The 19,723-nt window shown below is 35.9% G+C and overlaps 1 protein-coding gene across 1 annotated transcript; it reads left to right on the forward strand.

Moving 5' to 3' along the window:
• The first annotated feature begins 1,447 nt into the window (after nt 1-1,447).
• Nucleotides 1,448-2,429, forward strand: LOC125492838 (uncharacterized). The gene has a single exon (XM_048635569.2). The coding sequence runs from the start codon at nt 1,614-1,616 to the stop codon at nt 2,427-2,429; it is 816 nt and encodes a 271-aa protein (XP_048491526.2). The 5' UTR covers nt 1,448-1,613.
• Nucleotides 2,430-19,723: the final 17,294 nt, after the last annotated feature.

Raw genomic sequence — 19,723 nt, forward strand, 5'->3', positions numbered from 1 at the left:
ATAGAAGTTAGTTCAAGTAGATAGAACGCTTTTTTTGGCCCTTGAGGTCCCTAATCATAAAAAAAAAAAAAAAAGGTCAGTAGATTGTTTTTTTTTTTTGTCTGTCTTTAAGGTTTTGGGATAGGATATTGACTCCTCGTTCAAATTAATCCAACTTTAATATCGCATTTTATTCCATTAATTATGTTTAAAGCAAGCAACGTATATTAATCCCAGTCTCAAATTGAAATCACCCTCATTATCCCCTCTATAAGCTATGATTAAACTTAACAATGAAAAACTCTTTTTTTTTTTTTTTTGATAAGTGACAAAGAAAAACTTTGATTTGTTATGAAATATAATATGGATGCCCATTATACCCCCGTTAATATATCCGGGATATTCTAGGGTTTTGTTCTCCAAGTAAAACCCTAACTATTGTATTGTATATATATACCCTGGACTATATGGAATAAGATACAAGACGATTCTCTCTTCTCTCTTCAGTTTATTTAAAACACGTTATCAGCACCAAACCCTAGCCAACTGAGCAGTCGAAGCCAATTGACGGGAAATCATATTATCACACGACAATCCCAACACCAGTTTCTGGTCGCTTATTACGTCGGCTCCTCGTCTCGCGTTCATCTCGCCGGTGCCGTACGTGAAATCTTTTTTTTCGCCACAATTGCCGCCTTGCTGGAGCGTTTTGTTTTTGTCGCCACTTTGCCGGAACCCGGAACTCAGGTCTGAGAACGGAGAACCTACTGAACTGCAATACTGGTTGAGGTATTTTATCCTTTTTATTTATTTTTTTATTATTATTTCTGCTAATTTATGAACCCTACTGGTTAAATATGCTAATTTATTCCTGCTATTTTATTTCGCACGAACTGAGCCTACTTATAAACTTCCCTTTTTGATGTGAATTGATATATGTGTGGTGCAAAGCAGATGTATAGATAGTATTGTATGCAGAAGAAAAAAAAAAAAAAGTAATAACTAAGAAAGAACGATTTTGTATATGTACTGATGAGCAAGTTATACATAAAAATGTTTCTATGTTCATGATTTTGTATATGTACTGATGAGCAAGTTATACAGAAAGAATAGTCAATACGTTGTACTTATGATAGTGATGTTATGCTTCATTAAATGTATTAATGTGTATGATTGTGTTAATGTTAAAATATTCTGTGTAATGTTTGACAATTATGTGCTACATTCTATGAACGTAATTTTTTTTTGAAAAAAAAAAAAAAAAAACTGTGTGGAATATTAATATTTGTGTGATCTGAATGAGTATATGTGTGATGATCAGAATGAGTGTTGATGAAATAGAAAAACGTATTATGATACTCAATATATTAGAATGTTTGTGATTATATTCATTCTTCCTGTCACTTTATTCTTATGAGCAAACCTTTTTATTTTGCTTGTTTGTTATTAAATTACAACTTGTCTGGAATTATATTAGACTTGATTCTGCATATGAAAGCCTCGTCAGTTTGGTTACTATTTGTTTTTTTTTTTTTGTTTTATTCCTGCGTCTAAAACATGTATAATACTATAGGAACATTATTTATTCGAATTATATTCTTACATTCCCAACTATCACTTGTATATAGTGAACTATGTCGAACCTTACAAAACTTGAATTTGCGGCCCTTGATATTACTGGAAAGAACTATTTGTCTTGGGTGTTAGACGCTGAAATTCACCTAGATGCAAAAGACCTTGGTGATACAATCAAAGCAGGCAATAAAGCAACAAGTCAAAACAAAGCTAAGGCTATGATATTTCTTCGCCACCACCTCCATGAAGGTCTTAAGATTGAGTACTTGACTGTGAAAGATCCACAAGTCCTTTGGAGTAATCTAAAGGAAAGGTATGACCACCAGAAAACTGTAATACTACCCAAAGCTCGTTATGACTGGTTACATTTAAGGCTACAAGACTTTAAGTCTGTAAGTGAATATAACTCAGCTATGTTCAGAATTACTTCACAGTTGAAATTATGTGGAGAGAAAATCACTGATGCAGAAATGCTAGAGAAAACATACACTACCTTTCATGCGAATAATGTTGTCCTGCAGACACAATACCGTGAAAAGGAATTTAAGAAATATTCTGAACTTATATCTTGTCTCCTTGTGGCTGAGCAAAATAATGAGCTACTGATGAAAAATCATGAATCACGTCCAACTGGTTCTGCTCCATTCCCTGAAGCGAATGCGACATCCCATAATGGGAAAGAAAAATATCATGCCAACAATAGTGGACGTGGACGTGGACGTGGACGTGGACATGGTCGAGGTCGTGGACGTGGACGTGGACGTGGATACGGATATGGTCGAGGCCGAGGCCGAGGCCGAGGTGGTTATTTCCAGAATTCATATTCCCACCAGAAGGGGGACAATAAAGATGATAACAAACAAGAGAAAAGATAAAAATGAGAACGTGACCAATGTATGTTACAGATGTGGAGGAAAAGGTCATTGGTCTCGTACGTGTCGTACACCAAAACACTTGGTTGACCTCTATCAACAATCATTGAAGCAAAAGGGAAAGAAAGTAGAAACAAATCTTGTGTACAAGATGGCGAAGGTGATTTTGATTGTGGCAATACAACTCACCTGGAAGTTGCTGATTTCTTCACCACCCCTGAAGGGAATAATTAATCCTTAGATTAGATTATGGCTTTTTAAAGAATAAAACTTTGTTTTCGTTTATTAAGTTATTACTATGGATTTTGTTTGGATTATGTTATTTTATTTTAGATTTTATTTGTTAGTACTATGATTTTATATGACATTGTTAAATTTTGGTTATTTAGTTATTCTTATATATTATTGTTATTTCATTTATTTGAAGAATATGAATGCCCCTCAAGTTCAGTTAGCAATGAATGGTGAAGATTTATGCCTAGCAGACAGTGCAACTACTCATACCATACTAAAAAGCAAGAGATATTTCTCTTATTTGACAATGAAAGAAACTAGTGTGAGTACTATATCAGGTAGTACAAAGATAATTGAAGGCTCCGGAAGAGCAAATATATTATATGCCTATGGGAACGAAATTTGAAATCATTGATGCACTATATTCTCCCAAATCTCAAAGAAATTTATTGAGCTTTAAAGATATTCGCCATAATGGATATCATATTGAGACAATAAGTGAAGGAAATGTTGAATACCTTCATATCACGAGTTACCCAAGGCACTAAGAATATTTTGGAGAAATTACCTGCATTTTCCACTGGTCTGTACTATACTAAAATCAATACAATTGAAACATATGCCATAGTAAACAGGAAGTTTGCAGATAATTTCACTATTTGGCATGACCGGTTGGGCCACCCTGGTTCAATAATGATGCGAAAAATAATTGAAAATTCATGTGGACATTCATTGAAGAACCAGAAGATTCTTCCTAATGATTTCTCATGTGCTGCTTGCTCACAAGGCAAGTTGATAATACGACCTTCACCAACCAAAATAGATTTTGAATCTATCAATTTTTTGGAACGTATACAGGGAGATATTTGTGGGCCAATTCACCCACCATGTGGAACATTTAGATATTTTATGGTTTTAATTGACGCATCGAGTAGATGGTCACATGTATCCTTGTATCAACTCGCAACCTGGCGTTTGCGAGACTACTTGCTCAATTGATTAGATTACGAGCACATTTTCCAGATTTCCCTATGAAGGCAATCCGCCTTGATAATGCTGGTGAATTCACTTCTCAAGCCTTTGATGATTATTGCATGTCTATTGGGATAAGTGTTGAACATCCTGTAGCACATGTTCACACACAAAATGGTCTAGCTGAATCATTAATAAAGCGTCTCCAGTTGATTGCTAGACCACTACTTATGAAGTCCAAACTCCCAATCTCTGCTTGGGGACATGCTATTTTACATGCAGCAGCATTAATTCGCATCAGGCCAACGAGTAATCAAAAGTTCTCCCCATCACAATTGGTTTTTGGTCAGGAACCAAATATTTCCCATCTAAAAGTTTTTGGATGTGCTGTATATGTTCCAATTGCTCCACCACATCGTTCTAAGATGGGTCCTCAAAGGAGGTTAGGAATATATGTTGGATATGAATCTCCATCAATAATTAAATATCTAGAGCCATCCACAGGGAATCTATTTAAGGCTCGATTTGCAGACTGTCACTTTAATGAGTCAGTTTTTCCAACATTAAGGGGAGAGAATAAACAGCTGGAGAAGGAAATCAGTTGGAATGAATTATCATTATCTCATCTTGATCCTCGTAATAAACAATGTGAATTAGAAGTCCAAAAGATAATTCATTTACAAAGCTTAGCAAATCGATTGCCAGACGCATTTACTGACCCAAATAGAGTAACCAAGTCGCATATACCAGCTGTGAATGCTCCAATCAAAATTGATGTCCCAGAAGGAAAACATCAAACTGCTAGTGAGTCTACAGCACGCCTGAAGCGTGGTAGACCTATTGGTTCCAAAGATAAGAATCCTCGGAAAAGAAAAGGAGCAGGAATTGATAATGGCCAGACCGAGGAAACAAAGAATTTTGAAGGATCTCCAGGAGAGACTTTAGACATGGCAAAGGAAGAAATTCAGGTACCTGACAATGAAGAGATCTCAACTGATTATGTCATGTCTGGAATAAAATGGAACCGAAATAAATCGACGTCGATGAAATTTTTGCATGCAATGTAGCAGTTGATGTTATGGAAGAAAATGAGGATCATGAACCAAAGTCTATTGAAGAGTGTGCACAAAGTGATATTGGCCAAAATGGAAGGAAGCAATTGAGGCAGAATTAAAATCTCTTGCAAAGAGAGAAGTTTTGGACCAGTAGTCCGTACACCTAAAGGTGTAAAACCAGTGGGACATAAATGGGTCTTTGTGCGAAAGAAGAATGAAGATGGTGAAATTGTGAGATACAAAGCACGTTTAGTTGCACAAGGATTCTCACAAAGACCTGGAATTGATTATGAAGAAACATACTCCCCTGTGGTGGACGTCAACTACTTTCAGATTTCTTATTAGTCTGGCAATAAGAGAAGGACTTGATTTACGTTTAATGGATGTAGTCACAGCCTACTTATATGGGCCACTGGACAATGACATTTATATGAAAGTCCCAGAAGGATTTAAACTGCCAGAAGCAGCAAATTCTAATTCTCGAGAACATTACTGCATAAAATTAAACAGATCTCTTTATGGATTGAAGCAATCAGGGCGTATGTGGTATAATCGCCTCAGTGAGTACTTTTAAGTGAAGGCTATAAGAATGACCCTATCAGTCCATGCATTTTTATAAAGAAATTTGGGGCAGGATTTGTAATAATTGCAGTGTATGTTGATGATTTAAATATTATTGGGACCCCTGAAGAGATTTCACACACAGTGGAATATTTGAAGAAAGAATTTGAGATGAAAGATCTTGGAAAGACAAAATTTTGCTTGGGGCTACAATTGAGCATCTAAAGAATGGAATCCTTGTGCATCAAACAACATATACGGAAAAGGTGTTAAAAAGGTTTTATTTGGATCAAGCACATCCGTTGAGTAGCCCAATGGTTGTAAGATCACTTGATGTTGATAAAGACCCATTCCGTCCTCGAGAAATCAATGAAGAAATCCTTGGTCCTGAAGTACCATACTTAAGTGCAATAGGGGCATTGATGTATCTTGCTAGCCATACGAGACCTGACATATCATTTTCTGTGAACTTGCTAGCAAGGTTTAGCTCATGTCCAACTCGAAGGCATTGGAATGGAATAAAACATGTACTTCGTTACCTCCAAGGAACGAAAGATATGGGTTTATTCTTTTCTAACCAACCCAAAGAAGACTTAATTGGTTTTGCAGATGCAGGGTATTTGTCTGATCCCCATAATGCTCGATCACAAACAGGATATGTGTTCACAAGTGGTGGTCTGCCATTTCTTGGCGTTCCATGAAGCAAACCATTGCAGCCACTTCTTCCAACCATGCAGAGATTTTAGCTATCCAGAAGCTAGTCGTGAATGTGTATGGTTAAGGTCCGTAATTCAACATATACGAGAAGATTGTGGCATATCTATAGGGAAAGAAGCTCCAACAGTTATGTATGAGGATAATGCAGCATGCATTGCACAGCTCAAGGAAGGATACATCAAGGGTGATAGAACAAAACACATTTTACCAAAATTTTTCTTCACCCATGAACTGCAGAAGAATGGTGATGTACAGGTTCTACAGATTCGTTCAAGTGAAAATTTGGCAGACCTATTCACCAAGGCACTTCCCACCGCTACTTTCAAGAAATTAGTTTACCGTATTGGATTACGTCGTCTCAAAGATCTCAAGTTATGTAATCATGAGGGGGAGTAGATGCGCGCTGCACTCTTTTTCCCTTAACCATGGTTTTTCCCACTGGGTTTTCCTGGTAAGGTTTTTAATGAGGCAGCATCTTACGCGCATTAGAAAATATTTTATTTTAAGAGAGAATTTTATTTTGTATAATGGACATCCAAGGGGGAGTGTTATGAAATATAATATGGATGCCCATTATACCCCCGTTAATATATCCGGGATATTCTAGGGTTTTGTTCTCCAAGTAAAACCCTAACTATTGTATTGTATATATATACCCTGGACTATATGGAATAAGATACAAGACGATTCTCTCTTCTCTCTTCAGTTTATTTAAAACATGATTCAATTTTTTGAGCATGCCAATTCTACAAAGAAAAACTTATGTGAAGTGTACTTTAATCGTCATATTTGTCATTTGGCATAAATGAAGTCCATTAACGGTGAGATAGAGTTGGTAATAGTGGTTTTTTTAAATATGTTAACTCGAGAAATTGGTTTTTTTTAAAAGAAAAATAATGGAAAATGAATTGTAAAGTTAACTCCTGGCGTTATCGATTGTTTGAGAAATCTGCATATCTTGTTTTTTTAGAGGGAGGAGAAATTTTGTGGAAGGATTGTCTAAAGCAATTAATAAAGAAGTAATTTCAATTCTCGTTTGCCTACTTTCTGTTCTTGTTTGCCTAATTTCTTCTACTCCACTAGTGATTTCATTCTTCTTGGTAGCAATTCAAGTTGGTTATCAGGTAGCTTTGCTTGTAGTGCTAGAATGATAGGTTTGTAGCAACTTGTGAAAATTGTCACTTTTTGTAGTTGAAGACCCTAATTGTAAGTATAATTTTTCAGTTATTGGTTGCTGGTGGTTAAGAAATATTTGATTTGAATGGTGTTTTTGTTAAGGAAAAATGGATTGCATCTCTAGGGTTTGTAGTTGGGTTGGTTTTGTTGGGGGGGGGGGAAGCGTATTGGGGATAAACTCTTATTTCTAATATTGTATTACATTTATCGATTTTTTCACAATATACTCTTGACAAATTCGATTATTCACCATATATCCCCATTGTTCCAAAAATTTATCATATACCCCCTACTTTTGAAAATTGTACAAAATACCCTTAATGACTAACAAGAGCTAAATATGTTAGTCATTAAGGATGTTTTTCTTAATTATCCATTAACAGTATAACTAACCTTAACTAATACCTTAAGTAATCCTAATTATTTTTTAAAAAAACTTAATGTTCTCTCCCTTTTCTTTTTCTCTCTCCACCCAAACCACCACCATTGCCCATCCACTTTCTCCCTCCTCTCCACCCTCAGCCCCACCCATGCCACCCCACACCACTGGAAAACCACCCCTTCCCCCTCCCCTACCCAAAAAACCCTAACCTAGCGATAACAAGAATAAAAGGAAATAAGAGGAGCTTTGGCAAGATCTTCGGCATCATCTTGGCTCAATGCGACTGATGTGGACTCCTCCTCTCCACCATTGATATCGCTGGTTCAGTGGAAAGAGAAAGACGAGAGAGGAAGGGGAGGAGCTGTGAGTTTGTAGTGTGTGCATTGGAGGAGTGAGAAAGTTTGTTGATGCTGCAGGTGCTGGGGGTGAAGGGGTTGCCGGAGTGCAGACAGGTGAAGGGGTTAGGGGTTCTGGGAGTTGCTGCATTTGTGGAGGCTAGTTGAAGGGAAGGGGGTGGTTTCCAGTAGGACGGGGTGCGAAGGGGTAGGGGTGGAGAGGAGGGAGCACGTGGTTGGATGGTGGCGGTGTTGGTTTGGGTGGAGAGAGAAAAAATGAACATAAAAAATGGTTAATAGGGTTAAAGTCATAAATAAAGGCAAACAACGAGTTAAAGTCTGTTAAAAAAAGGTTAAATGGTGAACACTTTAAGAAACTCAGAGGTATATGGTGAATCTCTTAAACAATGGGGGTATAGGGTGAATTATCGCATTTGTCGGAGGTTTATGATGAAAAAATTGTATATCTCGATAAATTTACTTAACTGCTCACTAGTCAAATTAACTGCTATAAGGGGGGAAGGGTGTAGACACATGATTGTGTCTCCCCGTAGAGTACACTATGATGACTAATACCCTATTCGAATTGGTCCGGATCGAATAAAGAATTAAGAACGAGTCTAAATAAAATGTTTTAAGCCAAAGCCATTTTCTAACTCATTTTAAAAAACCTTTCTTATAACTAGTTTTACTCAGCCTACTTTCTAAAACTTTTGATAACAACTTTTTGACACTGAAGGAAAAAACCCCACCTGATGCAGTCAAAACTGGCCTTTCAAATGCGGTTCCGCATCAGTTTAGGTGATAAACTGATGCAGTTTCCCTAGAAACCACATTAATATATTATCTTGGCAAAGAACCGCATTAGTACTTGTTAATATATATATATATATATATATATATATATATATATATATATATATATATATATATATATATATATATATATATATATATATATATATATATATATATATATATATAATATTTTGAGAATGTACTACAAATGAAGTTTTAAATAAGAACTAAAATAAAAAAATAAACATGTATCTTGTAAGTAGTTAATAACATAATCCTAACAAAGAAGCTAAAAGCCGCGACATCATCTTCACATGTAAATGTCGGTAAGGTAGCGTGCTAGCAAATCCCGAACCTCGTTTTATCTCGAAGGTGGTGAAAGAATCCTCCATTGGCATGCCATTGATGAATAACTTATAAAACAAACATAAGAAAACACAGATAAGAAGTCAAAATAAGACTAAGTGCGGGAGGATAATGAAAGTTGAGCTACTAAGAAGTAAAAAATCGGCCCGAAATGGCCTTCACTTACCCAAATTAGGTTTTAAAGCATGAAAAATAATTTAACTTGACTCTAATGGTTAAATATCTTGTTATTATAGCTATACATGCTCTAACATGTGACTTAATGTGGGAATTGAGGAGAATGAACATGAAAATCTAATATCGGCCCTAAATAACCTTCATTTACCCAAAATGGGTTTCAAAGCATGAGAAATGGTTTTTCTTGACTCTAATGGTTATATATGTTGCTATTAGTACTATATATGTCCTAACATGTGGCTGAATGTGGAGAACTATGTAAATTGAAGTTGAAAGGCCAAAATAGGTTCGAAAAGACCTTCATTTACCCAAAATGATATTTATCTATCCAAAATAGATTAAGAGCGCATGAGTGGACTTTACTTGACTCTAATGGTTAAATATATTGTTATTATAGCTATAAATATTTAAACATGTGACTGAATGCGGGAATTAAGGAAAATGAACATGAAAATCTAATATCGGGCCTAAATGACTTTCATTTACCCAAAATGGGTTTCAAAGAATGAGAAATGGTTTTTCTTAACTTTAATGGTTATATATGTTGCTATTAGTATTATATATGTCCTAACATGTGGCTAAATGTGGAGTAAATTAAACTTGAAAGGTCAAAATAGGCCCGAGAAGACCTTCATTTAACCAAAATGACATTCATCTACCCAAAATGGATTGAGAGCACATGAGTGGACTTTACTTGACTGTAATGGTTAAATATGTTGTTATTATAGCTATAGATGTTCGAACATGTGAAAAAATGCAGGAATTAAGGAAAATGAACATGAAAATCTTTTATCGGCCCTGAATAACCTTCATTTACCCAAATTGGGTTTCAAAGCATGAGAAATGGTTTTTCTTGACTCTAATGGTTATATAAGTTGCTATTAGTATTATATATGTCCTAACATGTGACTAAATGTGGGAATGAAGGAGAATGGACATGAAAATCTAATATCGGCCCTAAATGACATTCATTTACCCAAATTGGGTTTCAAAGCATGGAAAAATGTTTTTCTTGACTCTAATGGTTATATATGTTGCTATTATTACTATATATATCCTAGCATGTGACTAAATATGGGGAACTATGTAAATTGAACTTGAAAGGCCAAAATAGGCCTGAAAAGACTTTCATTTACCCAACATGACATTTATCTACCCAAAATAGATTGAGAGCATATGAATGGACTTTACTTGACTCTAATGATTAAATATGTTGTTATTATAGCTATACATGTTCTAACATGTGAGTAAGTGCAGGAATTAAGGACAATGAATATGAAAATCTAATATCGGCCCTAAATGACCTTCATTTACCCAAATTAGGTTTCAAAGCATGCGAAATGGTTTTTCTTGACTCTTGTTGTATTCACTATTTTGATGATGAGAAATAATGTAGTTTTTATTGTAGTTAATTCTTATTTAAGTTAGTTTATTTTCTCTTAGATTGAATTTTATGCCTTTGAATTATAGTAGTATAGATTAGATTTATTTTATTTTTAACCAATTGGCGTATTGATAACTTATGGAGAATTGATTATGAGTTTAATCAAAATAAAGTTATTTAAACTAATTGTTTGTCATTGTTTGTCTTTTCGACTCATTACATAATTGTATGATTTTGATATTGTAGAATATTAATCTTAACAAACTTGAATTCCATAATGTGCTAGTCCGTTAGTTCCTAGATTCTACAAAGCATAACCAACTACCCTCGTCCGTTTGATATTGGAGTTAGTGGTTTATGCACAGGTGAAATGGATGAGCAAAGTGAACGTGCAACAATAACTGACAACCTCGCTACAAATAAGGAACCAATATGCTAGTCCGTTAGTTCCTAGATTCTACAAAGCATAACCAACTACCCTCTTGTTAGCACGCGCGAATCTGATGGAGCAAAGGCTGATTAAGTAGAATAATGGCAACAAAAGTGGTTGCTGGGATACTACATTATAGCGCCCATAACGTACTAGTGGAGCAAAACATGGAGCACTAAATATTCTTATTTATAGCTTCAGAAAATCGAATTAAAACTTAAGACTTTCCAGATTTTCATGTACTACATCTAAGAAAGTTTATTCGGTTTTCTATCTTTGATTTATTATAATCACTATATTTGAGTTTGGGTTGAGAGAACGAAAAATCTTGTATTCAAGAGAGAGAAAAGAGAAAAAGAAAGAGATAGAGAAGACTTCTAGTGAAGTCAAGTGAGAAAAGTCACGTGTTCAGGGGAACAGGGTGACTGGGAACTGGTTCCTAGAGGAGCTAAGTGAGGATAGATTTATAATAAGTTGTAATAACTATTATAAATAAAAGAGCAAGATTTCTTCCGAAAGAATTGAGGAAGAGAATCTTATTAAAAGGATCTTCGCGTGTTCTTACTTATTACTACTTCTCTTTATTAGCTTTCAAATTTAGTTTATCCACAAAAAGTTTGAAAATCTCCCCAACTACAATTCACCCCCTCTTGTAGTTGATCTGGTTTTTATACTAAACTAATAATTGGTATTGGAGCCCAGTTCTTCCAAAATCAGTTAACACTAAGGAGCTATTACATGGTAATCACGAACACTACGGGAGAAAGATTAGACGAAGGTTACTCAACCTAACACCCGCCTATGTTCAATGGCAAGCACTATCCATACTGGAAGAATCGTATGGAAATCTTCATTAAGGCTGAAAACTATCAAGTATGGAGAGTCATTGAAATCGGTGACTTTGAAGTCACAGAGAAGAATGAAAAAGGAGAGTCAGTTCCCAAACCTCTCTCAAAATATGATAAAGAGGACTTTGATAAGATGGAGATGAACAATCTAGCTAAAAAGATTCTCCACTGTGGTCTTGGTCCCATGAACATAATAGAATCATGGGATGCAAATCGGCCAAGCAAATTGGGAACTTCTACCGGTTACTCACGAAGGAACAAGCAAAGTCAAGAGATAAAAGATATACATGCTCATGCACAGATATGAGTTGTTCCAGATGAAACCTAAAGAGTCAGTTCAAGATATTCTCACTAGATTCTCCAATATTATCAATGAGCTTGACTCTCTAGGAAAGGCTATCAATCCAGAGGAACAGGTTCAAAAAGTTCTAAGGAGTCTCCCACAGGATGACAAATGGATGACAAAAGTCACAGCTTTGCAAGAAACCAATGACTTCACCACATTTAATGTCGAGCAACTTGCAGGTTCTTTGCTGACTCATGAGTTGCACCTAGGAACTCATGAGGCCGATCCTAGTAGACCTAAAGCTTTGGCTCTCAAATCTGAAGAACAAGATGATTCAGAAACTGATGATGAGGAAGCGGCATTGATCGTGAAAAAGTTCAAGAAGTTCTTTAATAGGAACTACAAAGGGAAGAGCACGAGAAAGCCCACAAAGCTAGACTGCCATAAATGTGGAAGTCTTGACCACTTTATTAAGGACTGTCCACTAAGGGAGAATGACAAGGGTAAAGGAAAATATAAGTAGAAAGGAAAGGAACAACAAAAACCTTTCTCAAAAACGGAAATGAGAAGGGCCATGGTTGCAACCTGAGGGAATCCAATTCTGACGAGGAGCAGGAAAAGCTTGAAGAAGAAACAGCTCATCTATGTCTCATGGCAAAGACAGATGATGAAGAGGACTTGCCAAACAATAAGGTATGTATTAATGTTACTGAAGAAGAGTTATCAGAACTTACAAAGAATTAACTTATAAAATTACTTTTAGAAACTTTGGATGATTACAAGGCAATCTGCATTAGAGAGGAGAATATGGAGAATGCCTTGGAAGTCACCAAAGAACATTCAAACTAGTTTAAAACATTAAATGCAAGTATTGAGGAAAAATTCTTTGAAGTTTTTGATGAAAACCGACGTATTCAGAAGCCTTTGAAAAGGTTTAAAATGAAAACTACTTCTTGAATATGGAGATGGCAGAATTGAAACTCTTTATTCCTGAAGGAACCAGTTCCCCTAAAAATACCAGAACAGATTTCGAAAAATTGAAATCTGAATACGATACAGTTTTAAATGAAAATCTGGAACTTAAAGGGAAATTGGAATCTTCAAGAATAAAACTTCCTGATCCAGTAAGCTGGATACAAAAATATAAAAATGAAGGAAGAAGTGGGCTAGGTTTCAATCATAAGAAGAAAAATAAAATGAAAAAAATATGTTGATCTGCCAAGCAACAAAGTATGCTCTTACTGTGGTAACAGTGGTCACTTAGTGTCTGATTGTTCCACCAGAGAAGAACATATTGAAATGAACACTCGCTTAGTTAAGCAAGTATGGAAAGTTAAAAGGAACTCAAGCCCGATAGAGGAATCCAAGTCAGACTGGGTTCTTACCACTGACTAATTGTTCTGGATACAAGCTAAAGTGAGGGGGAACAACTTGTGGTACCTCGATAGCGGTTGTTCTAAGCACATGACTGGAGACAAAACCAAATTTCTCTCACTTTCTATCTATGAAGGAGGAACTGTGACATTTAGAGACAATCTTACAGGTAATATAGTACCTGTAGGTAAGGTTGGGAAATCTCAGTCACATTCCATAGATAATGTATTCTTGGTTGAGGGCTTGAAACCCAATTTACTTAGCATTTCTTAATTTTGTGACAAAGGGAACAATGTGAAGTTTACTAATGATTGTTGTGTAGTAAGTGATGTAGGAACAGGTACTAAGATTCAGGAATGAACTAGGAAGGGAAATACTTATGTCGTTGTCCTGAACCTGGTTCCTAGGAACAATCTCACTTGTCTAATTGCGATAGATAATGATCCACTCCTTTGGCATAAAAGGTGTGGTCATGCAAGTATGACCTTGCTCCATAAGCTAAGTGGTAAGGACTTAGTTGTTGGTCTTCAACCAATCAAGGTCTCAAATCATGAAGTTTGTGGCGCTTGTGCAAAAGGAAAACATGTTAGATCCTCATTCAAACCAAAGAAGATGGTAAGTACACAAAGTCCACTTATATTAATTCACATGGACTTATGTGGTCCTTTTCGTATCCAAAGCAGATCAGGTAAGAGATATGTACTAGTTATGGTTGATGATTTTTCAAGGTACACTTGGGTTATTTTTCTTCATAGCAAAAATAAAACTTTTGATGAATTTGTGACCTTTGCTAAAAGAATTCAAAGGGTAAGTGTTTTTAAATTGAAACATTTATGTTCTGACCATGGTAATGAGTTTGAAAACTTCAAATTTGATGATTTTTGCAGCACTGAAGGATTAGATCACAACTTCTATGCTCCTAGAACCCCGCAACAAAATAGCGTGGTAGAAAGGAAAAATCATACTGTAGAGGACATGGCTAGAACAATGTTGATAGCCAGCAATCTTCTAAAGAACTCTTAGGCAGAGGCAGTGAACACCGCTTGCTATATCATCAATAGGGTCATGCTGAGATTTATTACCTTGAAGACCCCCTATGAGCTTCTTAAAGGAAGAAAACCCAACATTTCTTACTTTAGAGTCTTTGGTTGTAGATGTTTTGTACACAACAATGGTAAAGCTGATCTAGGAAAATTTGGCTAGAAGTGATGAAGCAGTTTTTATAGGACATGCTTTAAATAGTAAAGCATATAAAGTCTATTTCAAAATAACAATGTGTGTTGAGGAAAGTGCCCATATCATTTTTGATGGATCTAACTCTCTGCAGGAACCAGGTTATGAAAATGATTTTGAAATTGGATTGACTTGTTCTGAAGATTCAACCAACTTTAATGAGGAACTAACACCTGCATGTACTGATAAGAAGCATGTTCCTGAAAAGGAGATAACTGTTCCTGATCCTATTCCTCAAGGGGAACAACCAGATGAAGGAACTCTTAATGGAGAAGCACAGGAAGAAGAACCACATCCAGAGAATGAATCAATTGAAGAACCTCAAGCAGAAGGAACAGGAACAAGAAGGTTTAATCCAAAACCTTGGAAGCACTAAGACTCCCATCCACCGGAGTTGATCATAAGTGATATTGAGAAGGGAACTCATACAAGATCTCAGCTCAAAAACTTTTGTGCATTCCAAGCCTTTCGATCCATGACAAAACCTCGAGATCATAATGAAGCCCTACTAGAGTCTGACTGGATAAATGTCATGCAAGAGGAACTGAATGAGTTCCAGAGGAACAATGTCTTGCATCTTGAGACCAAGATTAAGAACCAAAAGGTGATTGGGGTGAAATGGGTCTATAGGAACAAGCTGGATGAGCATGGAACAGTCATAAGGAACAACAAACTTGTAGCTAAAGGGTACAATCAACAAGAAGGTATTGATTTCGATGAAACCTTTGCTCCTATTGCTAGGATAGAAGCTATTAGAATTTTGATTGCATTTGCTGCATATATGGGGTTTAGGTTGTACCAAATGGACGTTAAATGTGCTTTCTTAAATGGATATTTAATGGAAGACGTCTATGTGGAACAACCTCCCAGATTTGAAAACTCTGATCTTCCAAACCAAATCTATAAGCTAGATAAAGCTCTTTATGGGCTGAAATAAGCTCCTAGATCTTGGTATGAAAGACTCTCAAAATTCTTACTTTCACATGATATAATAAGAGGCAAAGTTGATAGGACCCTGTTCCTTCGATCTAAAGGAACATAGATTCTATTAGTACAAATTTATGAAGATGGTATAATTTTTGGTGCTATTAGCGAATCTCTTTGCAAGGAATTTGCTGATCTGATGAGTAGTGAATTTGAGATGAGCATGATGGGAGAGTTGAACTGTTTTCTTGGTTTGCAAATCAAGCAAACTGAAAGAGGAATAATGATCCATCAGCAAAACTATGTGAGGGAACTAAAGACTAACCATACTCCTATAGGAACATGCACAAGGTTGCATGAGGATCCAAGTGGTAAAATTGTAGATCAAAAATTTATAGAGGTATGATTGGATCCCTACTTTATTTAACTGCTAGTAGACCTGAATTTCCTTTAGTGTTGGTTTATGTGCAGATTCCAATCAAATCCTAAGGAATCCACTTGACAGCAGTCAAAAGAATTCTTAGGTATTTGAAAGGAAGTGATGATCTTTGTTTGTTCTATCCTCGAAGTGACATCTTTGATCTAGTTAGCTACTCTGATGCTGACTATGCTGGAGACTTGGAAAATTGCAAAAGCACTTCTGGAATTGCTCAGTTCCTAGGAACAAGTTTAGTGTCTTGGAGTCAAAGAAACAAAACACTGTTGCACTCTCAACAGCTGAGGCCGAGTATGTAGCAGCAGCTGCTTGTTGTTCCCAGGTATTATGGATTAAACAACAAGTACGCGACTTTGGCATAAAATATAAGTGTGTTCCTATATTATGTGATAACACTAGTGCAATATGTATTTCCAAGGATCCAGTACATCATTATAGGGTCAAGCATATTCATATCATACATCATTTTTTAAAGGACAATGTGGAAAAAGGCTTAGTCAAATTTGAATTTTGTCCTACTGAAAATCAAATAGCTGATATATTGACCAAACCACTCTCTAGGGACAGGTTTGAAAAGATTCGCTTGGAACTAGGGATGATCAGAATTGTTTGAAAGTGCCATTACTATTAACTCCCTCTTGTAGTTGATGTAGTGTTCATACTAGACTAACAACCGTATTTAATAGTGTGTCTCAATGTGTCCCCTAAGAAATATTTCTTACTGAGTGTGCCCTGTAACTTTCATGAATTTATTCACATACCTAGGGTCAAGTATAAGGACTCACATTTGTCTTTAAATATTACCTTAATTGTCCATGCACATAATTGAGTACGTAAGTAGAATGTATGGTTTGTATAAAGTTCAACACATGCAAGAGCAATTTTTATTTCTCTCAATTTTTATTTTTTATTTTCTTTTCATTTCTTTGTTTTTTCCGAAATTCTTTAATCTTCCTTTCCCACTTATCTCTCTTAAATTCTACGGTTCAATGTTTCAACCATTTTATTGCCCAAATACAAATTCAGTTAATCTAATTTGAAAAGAGAACAGTCATTAAATGCACACGAAACCCAATAACCTCTTCAAAAACCCAACACCCCTTTTCATTCACTTTTCACACGGCTTGATCATTACTTTTTAAACCCAAGCCATCCCATCACTACCATTCTTCACTTCATTTCTCGAAATTCTTTCATCTATCTTCTTCAACCACTCTCAAATTCTCTCAAAATGTCTCCCAAAAGAACAAACTCCGGTGATCATGAGAGCTTTCCAGCAGAAAAAACTTCTTCATTGGCGGAACTCAGTGATCAAGAATCCTCTCACCCAAAAGACGACTCCAAGGATTCGAAAGCTCCCTCTATTGCTCATAAAGCTCTCTCTCCAAAGCATGAGGATGGAGAAGACGAAGTTGAGAGTGAACAAGAAAAGAAAATTCAGATTCCTACTGGTGAGAAAACTAAATCTTCTCAATTTCTTGTGGGTTTGTGTGTCGATCTTGCATGGTGCAAGAAAGCAAAGTGGATGGAGTTTTTAAACATTCAAAAATTTCAAAAATGGATGAAATTGGTTAGTGTGGATGAAGGTTTGTTTGAAAATGAAATGAGTGATATTTGTTCAAGTTTCAATATCACTGCGGGTGTTTGTGTAAGTTTGGTGAACAGTTGTGTGGTAACCCTAACTGAGAAAAAAACTGAGTGATTGGTTTGAGGTGCCTTCTGAAGTGTACAAGGAATACATCAAGGGGAGGAAAATTTTGAATGTTAATGGAGCCTCAAATGACAAAATTGTGACCTTCTTTCATGGAAACCCCACTGCCCTTTCTCTTGACCAAAAAGATCGCTCTCCTTTTCATAACCTTTTATTTCAGTTTGTTTGGCGCTTTGTTTTACCAAGATCCTCCAAAAGAACCCAAGCAAACCTAATGGACCTCTCCATTGTGTATTGCCTCGCCAAAAATATCAAGATAAACTTCCCCTTCTTAATGATCTCTCATCTTTCCTACTGCATTTCTCACAATACCAAAATTGGGTATGGTAATCTCATTACCACCATACTCAAACAGAGCAAAGTCAAACTCTCTGCCACTCCCTCCTTTACCTTGGAACCCGAGAACTATTTAACCAAAGAAACTTTGTCCAGACTTAGTTTATGGATGATAAATGGTAAAATGGATTTTGAAAGAGAGGAGACAACTGTTAAATTTGAGACGAGTTCTAAAAGGAAATTGTTTGAGGACGAAGGTGCTGGAGGATCTGTTAGAAAGAGCCAGAGACTGGCTGGTTCCAAGTCTCTCAAGGACCAGGATTAGGGCGACGTTGTACTGATTTATTTGGACGCGGATCTAGTTCCTTTGACTGCTGTAGATTTTCCTCTTCTTTCCACCGCTGGTCTTCATGGGATGCTAAGAAGTATTCAAGAGTCCCTAACTCTACTGCATTCAAGGATCAGTGTAATGGAGGCCACTGTATCCAACTTGGACTCTCATCTGCAGCAGAGCTAAGCCGCTATCAAGCAGGCAGACACTGGGATAAGGAACAAGGTTGACAGTGTGGTATCTAAAATTGACTTAGTGGTCACCAGTCTCTTCAAGCGCCTCAAAACCTAATTTCCCCATTCACTCTTTAAAATTTGGTGACCTCAACAATTTTTTTTGGGTTGTAATATTGGTTGAACAATTTTTTTTTCTCTCTCTTTTTGATATCTCTTTCCGTGTCCTTCTGTGACACATGAAGTCCTACATTATCTACTACTTTTGCTCTTTTTCTTTTATGACATATGCTCTTGTGTTGTGCATATTGCTCTCTTTTACTTTCCCTATATCATTTTCTGTCTTACGTGCTTTGTTGTGCTATGATGGCTAATATTTTAAGATAACTGTTTGAGCTACTAGACTGTTGACTCTCTAATGGTGCAGGTTCATAACTTGGTTTTGATAATGACAAAAAGGGGAAGTGATATTGGCACGATTAAAAAAATTTCTGGACTAACTTAGTCCTATAGCCTTTCTCAACTTACCTGGTCTTTGTTCCCAGTTCTAGTTGCGCCTTAGTCACTTAGCTTTGTTTTTAGTTTTTAGTTTATTTGTTTAATTTTTTTTTTTTACTTTGCCAAATTATTTGCCATCATAAAAAAGGGGAAATATTTTTGTATTCACTACTTTGATTATGACAAATAATGTAGTTTCTATTCTAGTTAATTCTTATTTAAGTTAGTTTTATTTTCTCTTAGATTTAATTTAATGCCTTTGAATTACATTAGTATAGATTAGATTTATTTTTAAACAATTGGCGTATTGATAACTTATGGAGAATTGATTATGAGTTTAATCAAAATAAAGTTATTTAAACTAATTGTTTGTCATTGTTTGTCTTTTAGACTCATTACATGATTGTATGATTTTGATATTGTGGAATATTAATCTTAACAAACTTGAATTCCATAATATTAGTGGAGTTAGTGTAATATTCAGAGGGGAAATGGATGAGCAAACTGAATGTGCAACAATAACTAACAACCTCGCTACAAATAAGGAACCAATATGCTGGTCAGCTAATTAGTTCCTAGATTCTAGGAAGCATAACCAACTGCCCGCTTGTTAGCACGCG

This window comes from Beta vulgaris, chromosome 8 (assembly GCF_026745355.1).
Source record: "Beta vulgaris subsp. vulgaris cultivar EL10 chromosome 8, EL10.2, whole genome shotgun sequence".
Classification (NCBI taxonomy): domain Eukaryota; kingdom Viridiplantae; phylum Streptophyta; class Magnoliopsida; order Caryophyllales; family Amaranthaceae; genus Beta; species Beta vulgaris.